A 20,312-nucleotide genomic window follows, 5' to 3' on the forward strand; every position below is an offset into this window, starting at 1 on the left:
TGTTCATTACTAATAAAAGATTTGAGATCAGCATGATTCATAGCAATATGTTTTAAAGGCTTTTTGCATTGTCAATTTGAGGCTAAAGATACAGGATTGGGACTAATTTGATTAGCCTCACCTTCTACAGCTATGTGAGCTTCCCTGCTAAAAGCGGGCTTGCTGAGCTACATTGAGTGAACTTAATTGGACAGTCTAAGCTGGGGAGAACAGTGGTTAAGTAATTATTTTATATTTTGTCCATTTCACCCCAATATTTTATTGTTCCAGAATAATAAATCATCTTCAAATATACTGTTTGAATAAGCAGCAACCCCTAGCGATACCCCAATATTATTTGTTCACTATCAACGCAGAACAAGTTTGTTGGACATTATTTTAATCTATCAGTTTACCACCCCAAAAAAGACTGGTATAACCTTCAAAACAAAACGAATGACCTACCCCAAATTATATTACATTTCACCATGTGCATGGGCATTTGTCAAAATGCAATAAAGAATTGTTCATTTCAAATTTTGTGGATGTCTCCTTTCGGAACTGTTTAGAAAGCTACACTGTTTTCAAGAAATGTAACTGCAATGTCTCAGTGTCACACTTCTCAGTTCAAAGTCATGAAACTATTTTTAATGTAAGCACCGTCTTTAAAAAGTTATTTGAATATTTAGCATATACTGAAGACTAAAGTTGTTTAAGTATGATTTCGCACTGTACTGGGAAGTGTGACAGAGCCATTGCAGTTAAACTTGAACATTTCATGAAAATTGACTGTTGAATATCCCTTCTGGCAATTGAATTTGGCCCAGAACTACATCTGTAGGTTTTGTATTAGTTCTATCTCTATTCATTCTTCCAGCAAAAAGAAAACTCCATTTGGAGAACAAGCCTGCTTGTATTTTTTTGCTGATGACAAAAAAGTTTTTACCTCATGCTTTAAGTAAATGTAATCTGATTTTAAACATGTAGAAACACGCACTTAATGTAAAATTGAATACTGCTGTGGGATGCTGTAGCTTTAAAGATATATAGAGCATACTGTACAACTTGAAAAACAAAGTTAGTAGCAGTAAAATTGAGTAGAATAGTTTGCCTTGTTTAAAAATGTGGAAAGAAACTGCACTGTACTTCAAAAGACACATTAAGTGACCTGGAGTTTCATAAGTTATATTAGAGCCTCTCCTGTTGAGATCAGAAAGCCACCATAAAATAAAAGTGTACTGACTCAAATTATTGAAGTCGTCAAGTTCAAGTTCAGGTCAAATTTATTCCCAGTCCTTCTAAAGCCTGTTTGATATTTTTGAGGCAATCTGTGATTTTTCGTTTCAAAGCTCTGGCATACTGAGATTCTGACATTACAACTACCTAAGGGTATGATTTATTGGTGAAGCTGTACAAACTACCACATTCATCTTAGGCTAATGTAACAAGGACTGTTTACCTTACATGCACTTCAGCACCTGAACAATAGAATAGTACTTTGTTTATTTAGTTGCCAATGTAATAGAACTTGAAGACCCCAGCTGTGTTTTGGCGCAACAGTAAAACTCACTGATCTAGATCTGTTCAAATGTGATTAAAAGAAAAATAAATCTGAGGTCCGATCATCAATGTTTATATTTTAAAAGCTTTTTCGTGATGTCTGTTCTGTGAATAAATGTTGTTTAGGAGAAAATAAATTACAAAAGAACAACAGAAAAAGGAACAAACGAGAAGAGGCCCCAAAACTCCTTGGATTTAGTAGCTGATTGATGTTAACGCTTATTATAATTCTGGCCTGACAGGAAGGTCACACAGGTTTTTCTCAGTTTCAATTAACTGGGACTTGTTTTCAAATATTATCTACTAAGGCTTTAATACTTTAATACTTTCATTACCTTATTCAATATATTTGAAAAAACCATAGGGGCATTATTCATTTTAATATTTTTGATTGTATATACAGTAAAAAAAAACAAAAAAACATGCATTTTAAAAAAAGAATTTGAATCAATTTTGCCCATTTTTTCTATACAATACGAAATGCCCAATGTAAATTTTGCCTGACTGCTGCAACCCGGCCACCTATTTGCTAGAGTGAAGATCACAAGTCAATCTATTCTTTTCTTCTGACTACCAAACTGAAGTAACAGATGTTAGTAGGCGAGGAGTGCCCAGCCTGGGAAATCACTGCTTATCTTACATAAGAAAACTTGGTGCCGTTTTCTTGGACGCATAGCAAAATGCACAGAGGATTGGTGCAACAGTCAAGGCAGTTCACCACCGCGATTGTGACACAGAAAGACAGATACACCACACTTTTTTGTTTTTAATGAGGACCTGACACACCACCACAAAACCAATGAACTTGTTATAAGCCAAACTATTCAAAAATCAAATTGTATTTTATTCATCACAGAGAGAAAAAAAAAAAAAGCCAACTTAGAAGTAAATCACAAGTTTAGGCTTTGTGAATATGGTCCACTGCTAAGGATTTGTTTTGCATCTTGGTTTAACAGATTAATAACTTCACACATTTTCTAAAAACAATGCTTTTCATTGTGAAGTGGTTTATCTTGTGAATCAATGTGGTTTCCACAGTAAATGCAGTATATAAACAATGTACAGGTGTGGTATTTTATGAAAGAGACTCTTTTTCTCTTGGGGGTATGCATAGCAATTATCTCAACATATAACTGAGTAAATAGATTACTTGCCAGAAATTACATTTAAACTTGTTTTAAAATGCTTTGAGCTGCGTTACCTCAGAAGTCATACAAGACAAGACCACAGCGCTTGCCAACTTGAACAAAATAAGAATCTTATGATAACAGAAATACTGGCATTGTTTTAATAAAACAAATATTCCCTGCAGTGTCACTGGTATAAATATGAAGTCAAATTGGTGTGCTTTACAAAAGAGCCAAAAGCAGCCTGCATTTGATGTGGTTGCCCACAGGGTAGAACATTGCTTTGCATTCTGACAATCTGTACGTTTTTGTGCGCTACATTGGACTGATAGTTTAAAAGCAAATTGAAATGTCCTGGATGTTAAATGTTATGGTTCTTTGAACTGCATTCTGCAGCAGTGTGTTTTTTAAACATTTTCAAACGCAGTATTAAAAGGTGTAATAAGTTCACATAATAGAGCCAACCTCTGCTTTGTGGCTATAGTTGCCCACAGGGGACGTATCAAATGACACCAAATGGACAGTCCATATTGGTGTCTTGATACCAGTGGTTACTTTTACAGCTTCTGCACTAATTAGGATTAACTATCTTCAAAGAAATCCAATCAAAACAAAAAAATGGACATGGAATTTATTACAACCATGCAGAACATTGCCAACTTTATACAACCACATAATTAGGATGATCCCAATTTTAGTCCCACAAAGACCCTTAAATGCTGATTTCAAACATTACATCATGAATAATAAAATAAACAAAAGGGAGAGAGTAGCAGAGCTGTCCAACAAAACTGAATACAATGTAAATATTTCAAACCTTAAAAAAGGCATTGCTTCAGTAGTTTTGCGTTCGTCTTGACTGCACCTTCTACCAAAGACTACTACTCTTCCTCAATAATTGGGATGCTTTTCCTTGCAGTTTACTACAATCAAATCACCGAAGAACCATCAGATGAACAACCCTGGATTATAGCATTTAACAGTATTATGACTAATGCACAATTAAGAGTTGTCCTATTTTGTTCAATTAATTAATTGACCAATGTAACCTCTCATAAGTACTTAGTTGTTTCAATTAATTAATTTAGGGTACAGTTGGAACAAAAACCAGGATACTGGCACTCCAGGGCCAGGATTGGAGACCTGTGTTAAATGATTGTATTACTCCCTCTAGTGGTTAATCACCAATTCAAAATACTTTCTTGTTTATGTTCAACAGTCACTACATGTTTATTCTTCAACACAATCTATCCATTCCTTTATGCTACAAAACAAACTGTAATGTAGTGTGAAAGTGAATGCACCACCACTTTAAAGATAAGCATTTCTGCAGAGGCTCACTTATCTACAGTGTTACACAACAAAACTGGACAGTGTTCCTTTTAAACATTTGGGGAAAAAATGCTCACGTGAATTTGTTTCGTTTATCATGCTTTATTTAAAAGAACAGGTATTTAACAGAATAGGTCAATAATTAACACAGGTTAAAAAGTGCCTAAGAATTTATCAAATTACTTCAGACATATAAAAATATCAGTCTTTGAATGCATAGGTTAAGTCATCAATAACGTTCTACTCATTGTACATACATAACAATTAGTACACAATGGTCACTGTTGTAGTTTTATGGCGAACCAGTTCGTGTCACCAGTACATGAATGGCTGACACTTGAAAGGTTCAGCAAGCGTATAGACATGTCAACCTTTCTTCTGAAGAATGGAGTAGCTTGTTATTAACAATTTACACTTCTTGCTAATGGAACAAAGTCTGTTTTAATACATTCCTCTTACACTGTATGTAGAATCAAAGCAGCCTGTCAGTTTTGCATACTGGCTTGCAAGTTTTAAACCTATTCTCTATTGTTTGAAAACCAAATTGCAGCCATTCTGCGTGTTGATTAAAGTGTGAACATACATTAATGTCTCCATCATCAGAATACCAGGTTAATTTCTATAAACAGTGATTATGTTCTTCTATCAATGCTGGTTATCCACCTGAGAGGGGTCAACACAAAAAGGAAGACACAAAACACAATCCAACCTAATTTCAGACCTTACTTGGAAGATACCTGTTAGTAGGAAAGCCTAGGATTTCAATAGTAAGGGTTAATGATCTCTTTGCACCGAGATTATATATATATATATATATATATATATATATATATATATATATATATATATATATATATATATTATAGTATATATAGTAGAGTTAACAGAAACAAATGGATACACTGTTATTCGTTCTCATCTTACGTTATACAACTCTCTTAGGCAAATATATCTACTATCAACTTTTCCTTTATATACCTCCAAATAATTGCACTTGACAGAATTGGAATGTACTGTCGTGTCACAGTGCAGTTACTGTAGTAGTATTTCCACCAGGTTATACCTTATGCAGTTTTATTTGAGTTACTTAATGGATAAAGACGATATTAAGTAATATCTTTTTTAGAATCAACTGAAACTACCGGCAAATAATAAAGGGTTTCACTAAATGCATGTAATAGTGGTATATCTGTACACACACACACACACACATATATATATATATATATATATATATATATATATATATATATATATATATATAGCATATTACAAGCACTTACTGTATATAGTTAAAGTAAAACACTAAGCAAATTAAAATGCACAGTGGATGAACAAGTTAAATGTAGCTATGTTATCCTCTAAATCTACATTCCATGCAGTTGCTCTCGTTTAGACAAAATGCAATAAAAAAAGAAGTATCTGAACAAGTGTAGTACTGTTCGTGAATCTTTCTTAGACCACCTTTACTGTGTTTTGATTGATTGGTGTTCACCCGAAGAACGAGCAGTGTTACTTAAAGTGTTTGCTACGAGGTAAAATATAAAGGTATATTAGTCACAGGAATCCATAACACTCAGATTTTGGTAAGAAATCAGCTATTGTAACATTATTGTTTAATATTAAAGTTAGCAATAACACAAAATAAACTATATTAAACCTGAGAAACTGATACATGAGTAGCAATACAAGCTGTATGATTGGTAGCTACAGCACTAATTTACCAGCTAACCAGTATTTAAATAATTGTGCTTTTCTGCTTAAAAATATCTAAAAAGTAACTTTCATAAAAATAAAAAATAAATCCCCGTTCAATCCACATTAAATTTATTTCATTTAAACCCACTTGTAAACACACTATAAAGTTGCCTCACCTTGACATTTGTAACAGAATTGCCATTCTGTCAAAATGCAGCAGTGTAACAGTCAGCGACCTGCCATACTGGAGAATGCTCGCCTCTATAGAATAGAAGCTCTAGAGCCATGGCACTTCTCTCGTGGATACCTCACAGCGTAAAGACCAAAACATTAGTAACTCATTAATTTAAAAAAAAAGTAGTAAAGCAATAAAAAAAAAATCTAGTATATATATATCACAGGGTAACGACACAAGGGACCACTTGGCAATGTAAAAGGGCTTCTTGATTTTAACATTTGCAAATAAAAAACTGAAAACTTTGATCTAAACACAGATCAACTTTGTCATTTAACATCTAACACTTTCACACATTTAATCACATAAATAACCACATTTAATAATGTAGAACAGATATATAATGTTATGTAAAAGGATGGACAAAAACAACAGTTTCTATTTTCAACTTCTGCTAGAAATGCTGTGCATGATTAGGATATGTTTTACTTGCAGATTTTTTTATGTTTGACAATTAAAAATCACCTACTGCAGGGAAGACAAACATGTCTATCTACATATTTATGTCTTTTTAGTATACTTACAGTAGTTATATGACAGCAAATAACCCTGTTATACATGCAAGAACCCTATATATTTTATTAACACAGCAACTTTAAATTAGTCCAGTGCATTGTGTCATTGTTCACATATTAAAATCAAGATGTTAATTCCTCTATTTGATATGAGTGACATTTGCTTTAAACTATGAAATACAGCTTTTAAAAAAAACTTTTTCAAAGTCTAAAATCTCTCAGTATTGGAGCCACAGAACTCAGAACCATGCAGCATAATTTCAAACATAACCAAATTGAAGGGGAAAGGTAACTGAAATAGTGTTTGATGCTATGCAACCTTGAAACTCTAAATATGATTTATGAGGGGGGTTTCTTGAGTGTTTCGAAGCAGAGGCAGATACAAAATAAGAGGGTAGTTCTTGGGCTGATACCATTTGTTAGGACATTTTTCCAACCAAAACTGTTTTTGTGCTTTTTAGAAAACAATTCCAATATCTATTTTTTTGTTTAACATATTTTTAAGGTTAAATATTTTACAAAGTCTCAAATGGAGTAGCAGACACTTTTCAGGGATTTCACCTAAACTTTACAAAAGGTCAATGTGTTTGTACTGTCACTGGTTTACTAGGTGTGTAGTGATGCATTGTGTATCGATAAATTGTGAAACCTTCTACACGATATATCGGCTCTTAACAGAGGTACGTATTGTTTGTACTGTGATACCAAAAGCATATGATAGTTCACTGTAGTTCACAATGTTTTATAGTCCGTATGAATACACACCCTCCCCATCTCATTTAAATGTTTTTAACAAAATAGTCCCATCATTAAATGATCATTTGATCTCATTATGCATCACACAAGTAGCCCATCAGGACCATCACATCTTGTATAACATATCATACCATGACCTGCATATCGTGATATGCATTGTATCGTGACACTTGTGTATTGTCCCCCCACCCGACTGTTTGCAAGTTGTTCAAAAATTATTTTTTGTAATCCACCACACCCTTTAAACAATACATCAAACTTGTAGTTTTTTAAATACCACATAACTGTGAAGTATTAATTTAAAAATGCATCTGTAGTGTTTTATACTGTTGACTGACACCATTATGGGGAGGTGGGGACACAATATAATCCACTGATAGCTGATAGAAAATGCAGTACCACTCTTTTGGAAATGTAACAAGCTAGCATAAACGGATAACCAACAGGGAAGTGAAAACAACACAGGATTAACTGTTTTAAACAGAATTGAAGTTTGCCTTTCACAGAGCCCCAAAACACATAATAATGTAACTTGCACAAATCGATCAGTAGCAGGCTAATATGTTAGCTTTGAAGCTTTCCTATTATAACAAGGCCTCTCAGTTAAGGAGGCTTGTCCACCTAAAAAAGACAGGGTTCCCGCTTTTTCGACAACGACTTCCAGCTCCTGAAAGTCCTGTAGTCTTGCAACATCTTTGTCCTGAAGAAAAAAAGAAAAAAAAAATCTACAAAGTAAGAAAAAGGCTAGAAAATGAATCACTCCATTTGGATTTGCTCTAGTTCCTAAAAACTGCATCAACAATGGCGAACATTAATACTGTGGACATAAGATTTACAAACCTGTTTTTTCATGCACTTCATTTCACTGTTCAGTATGTGGTAATGTTAATGTGTCAGCGAACCGCTTGGGGGGTTGGGGGAGTTAAAAGAGCGGACATATTTAGATTTGCCACTGGTTACAATATTCATATAGATTGCAGTACTATGCAATTTCTCAGTGGCTCAGTTCACTAGGAGTGGATGCAAAGAGTAACAGGTGCAAGTATTACACTGAAGTAGACCCGTAGTCACAATCTAGCAGAAAATGTGTTATTTAGTTTTATTTAGTTATACAACAAACAGTTTGACCAAATTCAGGTATTACAGATCACTAAATAGAATTTAAGGATGGATACCAATTATATATTTTTTAAGTGTTTAGCAAACTGTCTGAATGCTTTTCACAGATGTCTGGAGACTTTTGATTAATAATACAGATGGGAAACTATTTACAAATAACACTTCCCACAAAATACGATTTCCTAATGGAAGATTTCACTGTAAAGGAACCTGAGCAATCTACTGTAATTAATGTATTCCCTGAACTCTGATCTGGTGGCTGATGGACTGAACAGCTTACAGGCCTGTGCTAATTTCAAATCCTGTCAACAGTATTTTACACTGATTTTACACTTACTTTACTTTCTGTATGTTTTAAATGTGGAAATCCCTATATATCTATTATTAAAAAGCCAGTCGCTCAAATGGAGTCCATTTTAAAAACATGTAGGAACAATGCAGGACAATGCAGCTGTGTAGTTTTATAAATGAATAGCCTAACCCCAGACCATCTCAACTGACAGTTGAGATTTATTTTTTTCTAGCCCTGTAAAGAGACTAATATTGTTTTTGGTGTGAGGCTAAGATGCTTTTTTTAAATTTAAAATTATTAAATAAGTATTCTACTCCTGATTCTCTCCCAATTTGGGATTGCCCAATTATTATTATTATTATTATTATTATTATTATTAGCTCAGGGACCCAAGGCTCAGTGGGCATCCTCTGAGCCCACAGGGGAATCAGTGTCTTTTTCTACCCAGGAACTTGGGAGCAGATGTCTTAAGTCCAGCCCAGCAAATCTCCGCCCCCCAAGCTCACTCAGCGCCTGGCCTGTAGGCGTCGCTGCAGACCGGTGAAGAGAAACAACTTAAGCCGGATCCCACTTCCCCAACCCTGGGAGCACAAAAGCCAATGCGGCACCCCCACGGAACCCCCAGCGATGCTGGCTGCCTCGCACAACCTGGATTCGAACTTCCGATCTCTGGTTGTATGACTCACCTGGTTGTATGACTTACCAGGTGAGCCGTTCAGGGACCCCCAAGGCTAAGATGTTTTTGAGTCTTGTGACACTGACAAATTCTACTGGTGAGGTATGAATACATTAATTTGCCTAATTAATGTGTAAGTAGCAAGGTTCCATAAAATACAGCTTTATATATCTGAAAACAATTAAAAAGGTCTAATTAAGCAAATTACCAGTTCAATTAAAGGTCTGCTTAAGTAATTGAGAGCTCAGTTTGGAATGAAAACCAGCAGACACGGTTGGTCCCCAGGACCAGGGTTGAGAATCATTGATTTAAAGGGCAGATCTCAAACCCTAGTGCACTACAGAAGCCATTTTGAAAAGATCTTTTAAAACAGAGTGTAAAAAGTTGTCAGGATGTTAACAATGAAAAGAAAAATGACAGGAATGTTATTTAAACAGTTGTAACAACACATGGGGACGTGTACCACTATATTTTTCAGAACCCCACTACTTTCTCTCTAAAGCTAATAGGTATTCCAGTGGGCAATTCTACTTAACAGTATTGTAGGACGTCTTAACTGTATGCAGTTTAAAATCTGTGATGGATGAATAAATATGTAAATAAATAAATGGCTGTTTTTAGATCGTACCTTTCGCAACACTGTGTTTGGTAACTTTCGGATCTTCTCCACGTGGTCAACACTAACGCCAAGCTCTCGACAGCACACTCGCAGTAATGCTCGAAGGGTCAGTTCTTGACGATCAAGTTCAATTTCAATGAAGTCGTTCTCTTTTACTGCAGGGTCTTGGATTCTAACTTTCAGCACCAGTTCTGAAATGTACATTTATAAAACAGAAAACAAACTGCTGAACACAGACTTACACTTCAGTGTCTTAACAGGGTCCGCCAGTACAATAAAAAATATTGATCTATAGCGAGGCATTAAAAACCATCTACTGAAAACCTATGGTAATCAATCTCTATTGATTATCAGCACGTGGGATGGGATCATGTTAGTTACTCTTAACCTTAATACTACCCGTGTCTATTGCAGCATGGCAATAATAAGAGGTTGATGCCTGAAAAACTAACTGGATTCCAACAACAACTTAAAAGGTATCTTTTCAAAGCTGCTTCCTGAGTTCTAAAAGCTTGAAGATGTACTGCTGCAATCAGTAGATACTGAATACCTATTTGGATCACAGAATGCAAAGCTGGTTACAGAAGTCTGTGTCCCTGCACAAACTTATCCAAACTGTACCCAAAAGTTGATCAAGGTCTGGTAAAGCAGAGAGCACAGAAGGCTAACCCGTGGAAGAATGAGGTAAGCAATCACTGCAGCTTTAAACCATTTACAACTAAACAGTGCAGCAGTGGCTGCTGACAGATTTATAAAGCGCTCTGTATTTCAATTTCTCCATAGCAGCGCACAAGCGGGTTTTATTAAATTAACAGCAGCTTATCAGTACAAGCCCTGCTTCTACCATCCAATAAACACCAAAACAAGCAATCAATTAGGCTCTATCCATGTTCTATTTCTATGTAGTCATGCTTTTAGAGCGCCATTCATTTGTTCTTGATTTTTATTTAACAAACAAGTCCCCATACTATATAGCTCATTCTTTGCATTACAGTAGCCGCACAAAAACAAACATTCCACAAACCCTTAAAATGTGTCATGTTTTTGTTTACCTGGATATTACTATAGGGGCTATTCTCATTATCATTTGGTCATTGAGCTGTTGCTATGAATAATGGTAATTCGTATTTACACAAGCCATGGATGTGATCATAGGTTATAGATATTTTCAGCTCCCTGTCTTATTTAGTTATTTGGATACTATACATTTTAACTAATAAATGACATTTAAGATTGTATATAGATGGTTGTAATACAATTGTGGGGTTCTGGTGACATTAAGTTACAAAGTAATATATGTATTGATATTTGTTTAAAACATTTAATAGTTGAAATCACCTCGTTTGTAGGAGCACACAAGTTACAGCTATGCTGTACAGTCATTACAGAAAACTAAAATTAGCCAACTTAAAACCAATAGCACATACTGTACATTAGGTATTAAATACAATCTGCTTTTAAGTATTCCAATCACGAGGGTCTCTGAGTGCATGAGCTTGTTTTCCTTTACCTTGCATATTCATCGGAAAAGCCCCAGTGAAGAAGAATGGCTGAAACGTTGGCATGGACCCCATCGGATTGCTATTGAGCTGCTGAGGTACTGACTGTTGTCTGGTGGGTGCGACTGGTGAACTTGCATTCCCATTGGGGGCCAGTAAAGACGGTCTGTTCTGGGTTATGTGCTGCTGTGCGTACTCATGGTGAGGTTCTGAGGAGGTTCCGTTCATGGCTCCTGGTGGAAGCAGGGAGACTCCGTTCTGCGCAGCTACAGGTATGTGTGTGCTCACACTTTGTGCATCTGTGTCAGAGTGGAGGCTCGGATCCGGGGATATCGCAGGGGAAGAAGGGCTGTCATACTCGGATTCTTCTGATATGCATGTCGTTCCGCTGTGGGGTGCGTTGTGGGGTTCTGATATATCTGTCGTTTCAGTCTTAACATAAGGAAATGGGGGATTTGCTAGATAGTTTGGAATGATTGGCAACTCTGTTTCCTTTGTTTCTGTTATTTCAGTTTCTTCTACTGTGGGTAAAAAAAAAAATAATAATAATGAACAAATGGCATACAATATTATACACTTAAAACCAGCGCTCCAGATACAGTTTTGGAGCTGGGAGCAACTTAACCTCTAATTTTAGCACTGAGAGTAAAATGCAACATTACCTTGAAGTCATGAGTAATCTCAATAAATACTGTACAATCTTTAATGGTAATAGGGCAGGCATTAAAAAAAGAGCCTTCCATTTTAACTACAGTACAATCACGAGTGTGTTCTACAAGGTTCTTTATCGGCTCAGCGCCTTTTGTTGAGGTATCACACTGCAAATCAATTACGTTACTTATATTTTAACATTAAATTCTTAAACCCAGTGAACATGTTAAAACTTCAATATAAAGCCATACAAGACCATCCATAAGTGCTTTTTCTATCAACAAAATAAAAGTTAAACTGTATCACTTAGCATGAACTAATGAATTCTGCAAGAATTAGTTTGTACTTTTTTTTAAATGAAGTTAACCTTAACATTGTGATTGCATAAATATCATTTGCTGTCTATTTTCTTATTAAACTCTAATACTTCTAATAACAGTAGGCACAGATTGGTTTGCACTGTTAAAAATAAATATATTTCTCATCTACAATCTCCATCCACTTTTTTCAGAGGTGCGTTAAAGAACACAAAACTGCTTCAAGAGGCATTAGCTCAACTCTGATCTTTTGAAAGCAAAGAAGATGATCTATGGTATGCAGATACCTGCTGTTGTAGATATTAAATCAGGGAAGCTAGGTTTTTCATCTTTTGCTGAAGGGAAAGCTTTACCATATGTTTTGAGTGCAAGAAGAACTCAGGTTCTCAGGCGCTTTTCAATCTCATGTTGCATGTAGTAGGAGAATCTGGCCTACTATACTAGTTACAATTTCCGACAATATTTCAGTAATTTTATTATTACAGAATTATCATTTATCTGTACGACTGCTGTAGGACACCTGAAACTGATAAATAATATTAGTGAGAGAAAATAATTATCGTCCCAACCCTAGTTATTCTTATTGTAGCAGATGCTTTTATCCAATGAGACTTACAGAGAGTAGGGGGTGAACTATGTATCACAACTGTTGCTGCAGAGTCACTTACAATAGGACCTTTGTATTTACATCTCATCCAAGAGCAAAAGGAGATTAAGTGACTTGCTCAGGGTCACACACAGTGAGTCAGTAGCTGAGCTGTGATTGAACTGGGAACCTCCTGGTAACAAGACCCTTTCTCTAACCACTGGACCACCACACCTCCAAAAAATAGTATGAAAATTGTAGACATTACGATCTGTCACTGGTTTCAGTGCATATAACTAAAATGGTCCCCTTTGTGTTCCAAATGTATCTGTCAGTCTTCTCAGTTTGGGAATTTAAACTCATTTAAAATGTGGATCAATCTTCACGACTACAGCTTAGCAGCATCAAATGGCAGGTCTTTATATGCTGAGCATCAAAAGAATCATGTCACTTATATTTGAGCATCAAAAGAAACTTATCACTTATATTTGGATAAAATTCACTAGATGTGATCAAAAAATGACAAACTCTGTTTTAGAGCAGGTGCAGTAACTTTTTATTGTGCAGATTAACAATTGACATCAAGAAGATGCTGCAAAATGATCTGTCAATCTTGGACAGGTGTTGCGACTCTTGGTTTCCCAGTTCGTGGCCTGTCATTGACAGAGTACGTCTGGTTATACCATCTTGCCAGGTTTGAAATTGCTGGCTTTGAGCACCCAAGACAGTGAGCCACAGTAAGCTGTTTTTTTTTCTTCCGCAAAATAAATGTGTTATAATAGTGAATGGTTTCTTTTGATGCTCAGTATATTATAACACTCTACAATTACTATGTTCAGATCATGTCAATCTAGTTTTTCCAGCTTGAAGAACAATAATCGCAGCTCAGGTTATCTGATATACAGAAGACACCTTGCAGCAAACCTCAGCAATGTGACAGGTAATGATTAGAAAATACAGGCTACGGATATGTTTGGCACTGTAGTTTAGTAAGATAATACATTTTGCTAAGCCTTTCACTTGGATTTTATTTTACTGCTGCATGCATCTGCGATGGGCTATTTGTACTACCATCTTAAAAACAACTGTGTGGATTTCAGCAGTAACTCTTGCTAAATTATTTGATTTACACAAATAACTGGTCACACATTGAGAAAGAACGCAATAACCATTAATTGTTTTTGAAAAGAATCTTGGATACCACAAATTATGGTTTTGTTTTTCTTTTTTTGTCAAGAGATTTATTGATACGATTTGGCTTACCTCCCAGAAGTTTTCTGATATCAGGTTTTGAAGTCAGCTGGGCTGCTGTCTCTCCTTTTGAAGTAAAAACTTCTTTGTCAGCACCTGCACTTAACAGATAGGACACTATGTGTCTGTGATTTCGTTTGCATGCCCAATGCAAACAAGTCCTGAATGAAAAAAAAGGATACTGGAGTCAAGTGGGGTAAGGGACAATAAAAATAAAAAAAACACAAAATACCACAGAAAGAACATTGCTTTATTAATTGGGTTTGTTACGGTACATATTGTACAATAGTAACATAACCAGACTTACTACTTTTCAATTTTTATTTTACAGGGGCTCACAAAATACTGTAATAAATTACTGTGGTAATTTATACAAGTGGTTTCCCCATGATTTAGGGTGATTGCATGGGGCAGCAACACTGGTATCCAAAGTCAATAGGAATTTCCTTAGATTGGATATCTGGGCCCTGAACACATTTGATCAGAAGCAAAAGGAGGTTGAAAAATATTGCGTGATTAGGCAGCAAACCTCCTATCACCCGTAGCATTTTTAAGTAAAAAATAAATGCTATATTCTTTCAGCAGTAAAATGCTCAAATTGCAAAAGAATGGCCAAGTAATGTAATATCCTATAGTCTGCAATGTATGTTGTCACGTGACATGCCTTGTGATCTACTAACTAGACCTATATACGCTGTACATAAACCATAAACTCATGTTTCTTAACATTTTTGTAAATGTGTTTCCTTGTGCAAATGGTGGGAATTGAACCTGATGTATGAGACTGTAATGTACTGTTTGTAGTTTACAATACACTACTACAACTTTGCAACAGTTAGACTGCTAGTCTGGAATCTAGTGTAGAACATGTACAGGCAGAAACCTATTTTGCTTTTAAAATGCATTCTGATGTATTATTTTAAAAGAACTGCAGTTAGGTCCTCTCTGCAGTATTCCTCTACAGACGTTCTCAAATAGCACAAAGCCACAATACAGGTCTGTAACAAAAGAAGGACCACAAACATCGACTGTGACGACAAAACAATTCCATGGTTGCATAAAGGTTTTTTATGCAATGGATTTTATGTCATTTAGTGTGGCAGCTTATAAGAGTTGCAACCCAACAATGAAATGTAGTGCACTTAAATTAACATCTGTACTACTTCTATGGTAATACTGTAAATCTTGCCCAAACTATGAGATAAAAAATGTCAAGACTGAGCAACATCCTTACATTGAGGTGCAAGTTGCAATTCTGAGACCTGAAATTAACCCTGGGCTGTTTTCACTTGTTTCAAACATTGTCACTTAATTTACTTTCTCAAACAAATGGTGCAAATTGCATTTTGGATGTAACATCTTGATAAATGCGGCATAAAATGTATGACTTGAAACTACTGTGCGCTTTGTTTTATTTTTTTAAAGAACAGGCAGCTGTTCAAACACCTGGAAGCAGGTTATCCAGATAGTTGAGACCACATGTAGCAGTCCGAAAATTTGGCCTGGTTTTGGAGCCATGCCGACAGGCAAGAGTTTACGAGTTATATTTGATCTGTTTAAAACAGATTGGGCTTCTTTGTTCTTGTGTAGGTCATTGAATATCATTTTAGAAGAACAGCGGTCCTGCAACTCAGGATTAAACAAAACATTTAAATAATTCGAATTTATTGCTTCTGACCAGTAAACCAAGTTACTCAGTGGGTTTTATTTTACTAGAACTATAAAAGCATAGTCACAGCAGAACTTCAAAATTAGAAACACATTGGGCATAGAGGGTGTTGGTCAAATAGGTCTGAAACTTATTTTCAGCGATTTAATGTATATTTATTGTATTAATGTATTTGGTAAACTGGTCAGTTCAACTATAATAAAAAGAAATTAAAGGGTCAGTATTAAATAGAAACTTACACAACATTACAAATGACAGCACTGCAGCAGAATAAAGTAAAAAAAAAACAACCTTTGTATCTTTTTAATATGCAGTATGTCGTCTCTATGATTTACACAAAGTTGGTATTTTGTGCGCATAATGCCCCTTTGACCTTGACTTTGTTCATAAAATAAGCCTATAAGTTAGGTGAACTCAATGCCTAGAAACACCATTTGTTTTTAGTTTTCCAGGAAAGATGGTGTATTTTTCTTTTTCTAGGGATGTTAATAGTTTGGAGTATAAACATTTTCCAGTTGTTAAGTGTGTATAACTGTCCCTAAAGGTTGATTTCCAAAGATATGCATGTCCAATTAGAAAGGTCAGTTGTGCTGTTAATACAATTATGTACAGAGTAAGGTTTTGTATTCAATATTAATTCAATGTCTTTTTCATATACACAAACATGTTGTACGTACATAGTCTCATCCACATTATGTTTTCCCATAAACACATGTAAACCTGAAGTTGTCCATGAAATTAAAAACTCCTATTTGTTCATGACCAGTGGTACTCAAACCCAGTCCTGAATGCCTGTTCCAGCCCAAGCCTTTGTTCATTTTATATTCAGTTGAATTAACAATCTGGGTAGTGGATGAAACAAAGAGCAGGTCTGCAGTGCATGCCATTCAAGAACAACAGGAAAACAGTGGAAAGGGAAGATTTTATTATTATTTTTTTCTAAATCCTTCAAAAGTCAGGAAATACAAACATATTGGGAAAGTTAAAATAAGGAGGAGGAAACTAATATTAATAGACTAAGGTTAGGACATACAGCATTTAATCATCATTTATACAGGATTGGGAGCCATGAGAATGGGTTATATAGTAATTGTGGTGAACAAGAAACAGTGGAACATATATTTCAGGAGATCCAATACATATATTCATCAAAGAAATATATTAAAACAGAAAGTTAAGGGAAATAAAATTGAAGCAGGGTCATTCCATGCCAACTCAACCACAGCCTTTGCCCGACTGTCATTTTTTGTTTGTTTTTATTTCCCCTTCGAGCTGTGACCTGGGCTCAACTTAGACGCTCCCATCATGTGTTGCACCTCATTCGACTCATAACACAGTGTAACAAATTTTTTTTTTTTTTTGGTTCCTGGGTAGTAAGTGTTATTTTCTAATTGCTTATGCCTCAAAAGTATAGAAAATGGCTATTATTCCCCACAAACTTTGCTTTTGCGACCAGGACAGTGATATTTTGAAATTTACCAATTTTCCAGAACATTCCAGATAGATTCAGTGCTGAGTAAACTTGCAGTAACTTCTAGAACTTTCTAGAACTTTCCAGTAATAAATAGTAGTATAAATACAGGGGCCTTAAGCCCACCAGTTCAGTTTAGTTCCAGCTGCCTAAGTGGATACATATCTGCATTTTTCTGAGATGGCATCAAGAGGCTGCAATGGTGGCATTCCTGATGGGTCTCCAAGGTGGTTTTACCAAGTTTCCCTGCTATCTTTGCCTTTGGAACAGCAGGGACACCAAGGCGCACTACCACAGGCAGGACTGGCCACAGCGGACCGAGTTCTCTGTGGGGAGGAACAACGTCAAGTGGGAGCCACTGGTGGATCCCCGGAAGGTTCTGATGCCACCACTGCACATCAAATTGGACCTTATGAAACAATTTGTCAGAGCTGTAGATAAGCAGTCGGCAGCCTTCAAGTACCTTCAAGACTTCTTCCCTAAGCTGTCTGAGGCAAAGGTCAAAGCCGGTGTCTTCGTCAGACCACAGATAAAGGAGATCCTGGAGTGCAATGAATTCCCCAAGAAGCTCACTAGTCAGAAGAAAGCGGCTTGGAACAGCTTTGTCGCAGTGGTTCGGGGCTTCCTGGGCAATCACAAGGCCGAAAACTATGTGGCGCTGGTTGAGACTCTGGTGAAGAACTACGGCACAACGGGCTGTAGGATGTCCCTCAAAGTCCATATCCTTAATGCTCATCTTGATAAATTCAAGGAGAACATGGGAGCGTACTCGGAGGAGCAATGCGAGCGCTTCCACCAGGATATACTGGATTTTGAATGCCGCTACCAAGGACAGTATAACGAGAACATGATGGGAGACTACATTTGGGGGCTGATTCGTGAAAATGATTTACAGTATAATCGTAAATCTCAAAACTACTCACTTCTAAATCTTTTGTAGTCATTTTTGTATTACTTTAGTATAAATACATGTTAATTTGGATTCATATGTTGTTTTTTTCTGACTTTATGTGAATGAAAAGACCGTTTTCTCATTGGAAATAGGTAAATTTCAAAATATCACTGTCCTGGTCGCAAAAGCAAAGTTTGTGGGGAATAATAGACATTTTCTATACTTTTGAGGCATAAGCAATTAGGAAATAACACTTTTCATAATTTCAAAAATTTTGTTACACATTGTAATCAACAGAGCTTTCGAGAAAAAAAAAAATACCAGGAGCACCTAACTCACTTTTGGAAAGCTGCCAGACGAGAGGTAAGTGACAAGTTTTATTTGAACTTCAGCCCAACCCTTTACCCTATAGGGGATGCAGGTCCTAAAATGTTAGTATTGCTGTAAGAACCTTAGGGACCACTCTTCCAAATATTGTGAAACAGTAGTCATTGAACCCCTCTGAAATTTGACATTTTTGGTATTTCCACCAAGTTTAGGGTCATGTTTTTACCAAGTTCTAGAAATTAAAAATTTCCATTGGGGTATGTAAACTTTTGACTACAACTCTGTGTGTGTGCGTCCAAATAAAAAAGTAATGAGAGCCACTGCTGCCTCAAAAGGAGTATCAAAGAGCTGCTTAAGGAAAAACAGACAATGTGACGCCACTCGGTACATTTTGATGACATCGGTGTTCACGTTTGACTCCCATGTTTTTTACTTTTTTTATTTTTATAAACTAAAGTAATACGATTGAAAGCATATAACAAAGGATCAACTTGAACTTAACAATAAAACAAATACATGTTATCATAACCTCGGCTTATCCAACATGGGGGGAATAAAAACGGGTGAGTTTGGCAATGGGTCTGGTACCTTTAATTTCTGTACAACCAAAAGTCATGCAGTCTGTTACTGCAGTGTTCAATGTGCACAGCTTTTGTGTAAGGAAAATAAAACTGACTAGTGCACATCAGGACTCAAGCAGCTTATAAAATTGCACCTGGGGGTAAAAGCATTGCGTCTGAGGGAGTACTTAGCCTCCTCGCATAACTCTCCACGTTCACAGCTCGCAGTCAAATGATCAAATTAGTGCAGCGCACGAAATCACTAGCTTTACATTACAAGCACATATAATAATAATAATAATAATAATAATAATAATAATAATAATAATAATAGTTTCTCTGGCTTTGCTACTTTAAGATCCTTAATTGGAGTACGGTTAGGTCTGAGAAGATAAAGGAATACGATAACAAACTTACCATCCATTTATTTCATTTTGCGAATTGACATGAACTCCGGACTGGACTAAGGTTTGCACCTCTTCGAGATCGCCGATAGCAGACGCTTCCCTCAACCTCTCCTGCAATTCTTTATCGATTGACGGGCTTGTCATTTTATTAACAAAATACAAGCCGTATCTTCAGTAATAACAGAAATAAACGGTGTTATTTTAATTTCGTTTCTCCGCGCCTAATGAATCGGAAATGTAGTTAGAAATTTATATTCGCCCACCGAAAATAAATCAGCTTGATTGCGCACTTCCTAGAAAAAAGCCTTTTTAAACTTACAGTTGCAGCTGCTCATTGTCAGTTAATGCAACACAAGCCTATCTTAGTATGTCAACCTATAGTATCTCGATAAAGCAGTTGTTGCTTTACTGTACTTTACTGTGTTTGTCAACTAGCACTAATCGTCCCAGCGGGTAGATTTAACTGTAACAACTGAGAGCTGCAGTTTTAGTTCCTACCCTAAAAAACAACAACAACAACAACAAAAAAAAACACAACACTTCCGGACAGGCAACAGCATGCGTGTCAAACACCGGGGGGTGAGGAATGGGAACACAAATAAATTAATTAATTAAATTAAATATTTTAAAAATCACATGAACAAAAACATATGCATTTAATATTGCATTTTGAAATAATATAAGTAGTCAGTGCTGGGAAAGTTTTTTTTTTTTTTTTTTAAAGGAACGGGCTTTAAATGTTACTAATTACAAATCACAGTGCCGGTATTTATA

The 20,312-nt window shown here is 35.9% G+C and overlaps 1 protein-coding gene across 1 annotated transcript; it reads right to left on the reverse strand.

Annotated features, from left to right (window-relative positions):
• Positions 1–5,277: 5,277 nt before the first annotated feature.
• Positions 5,278–20,126, reverse strand: LOC121295161 (ankyrin repeat domain-containing protein 40-like). Its single transcript, XM_041219554.1, has 5 exons — positions 19,549–20,126; positions 14,225–14,373; positions 11,419–11,928; positions 9,918–10,099; positions 5,278–7,902 (listed from the first exon to the last, which is right to left on the reverse strand). Exons 1-5 carry the CDS (start codon positions 19,680–19,682, stop codon positions 7,759–7,761), a joined length of 1,119 nt encoding a protein of 372 aa, XP_041075488.1. The 5' UTR covers positions 19,683–20,126; the 3' UTR covers positions 5,278–7,758.
• Positions 20,127–20,312: the final 186 nt, after the last annotated feature.

Source organism: Polyodon spathula, chromosome 20, assembly GCF_017654505.1.
Source record: "Polyodon spathula isolate WHYD16114869_AA chromosome 20, ASM1765450v1, whole genome shotgun sequence".
In the NCBI taxonomy this organism is placed as follows: Eukaryota; Metazoa; Chordata; class Actinopteri; order Acipenseriformes; family Polyodontidae; genus Polyodon; species Polyodon spathula.

What these genes read in the sequence shown, in the direction of transcription:
- LOC121295161 (XM_041219554.1), bottom strand. Translation starts at nt 19,682, where the DNA reads ATGACAAGCCCGTCAATCGATAAAGAATTGCAGGAGAGGTTGAGGGAA. An exon ending in CAAAATGAAATAAATGGATG is followed by an intron (nt 14,374 to 19,548) that starts GTAAGTTTGTTA and finishes TTTTTCATTCAG; the next exon opens with GACTTGTTTGCATTGGGCAT. An exon ending in TTTTCCGATGAATATGCAAG is followed by an intron (nt 10,100 to 11,418) that starts GTAAAGGAAAAC and finishes TGTACATTTCAG; the next exon opens with AACTGGTGCTGAAAGTTAGA.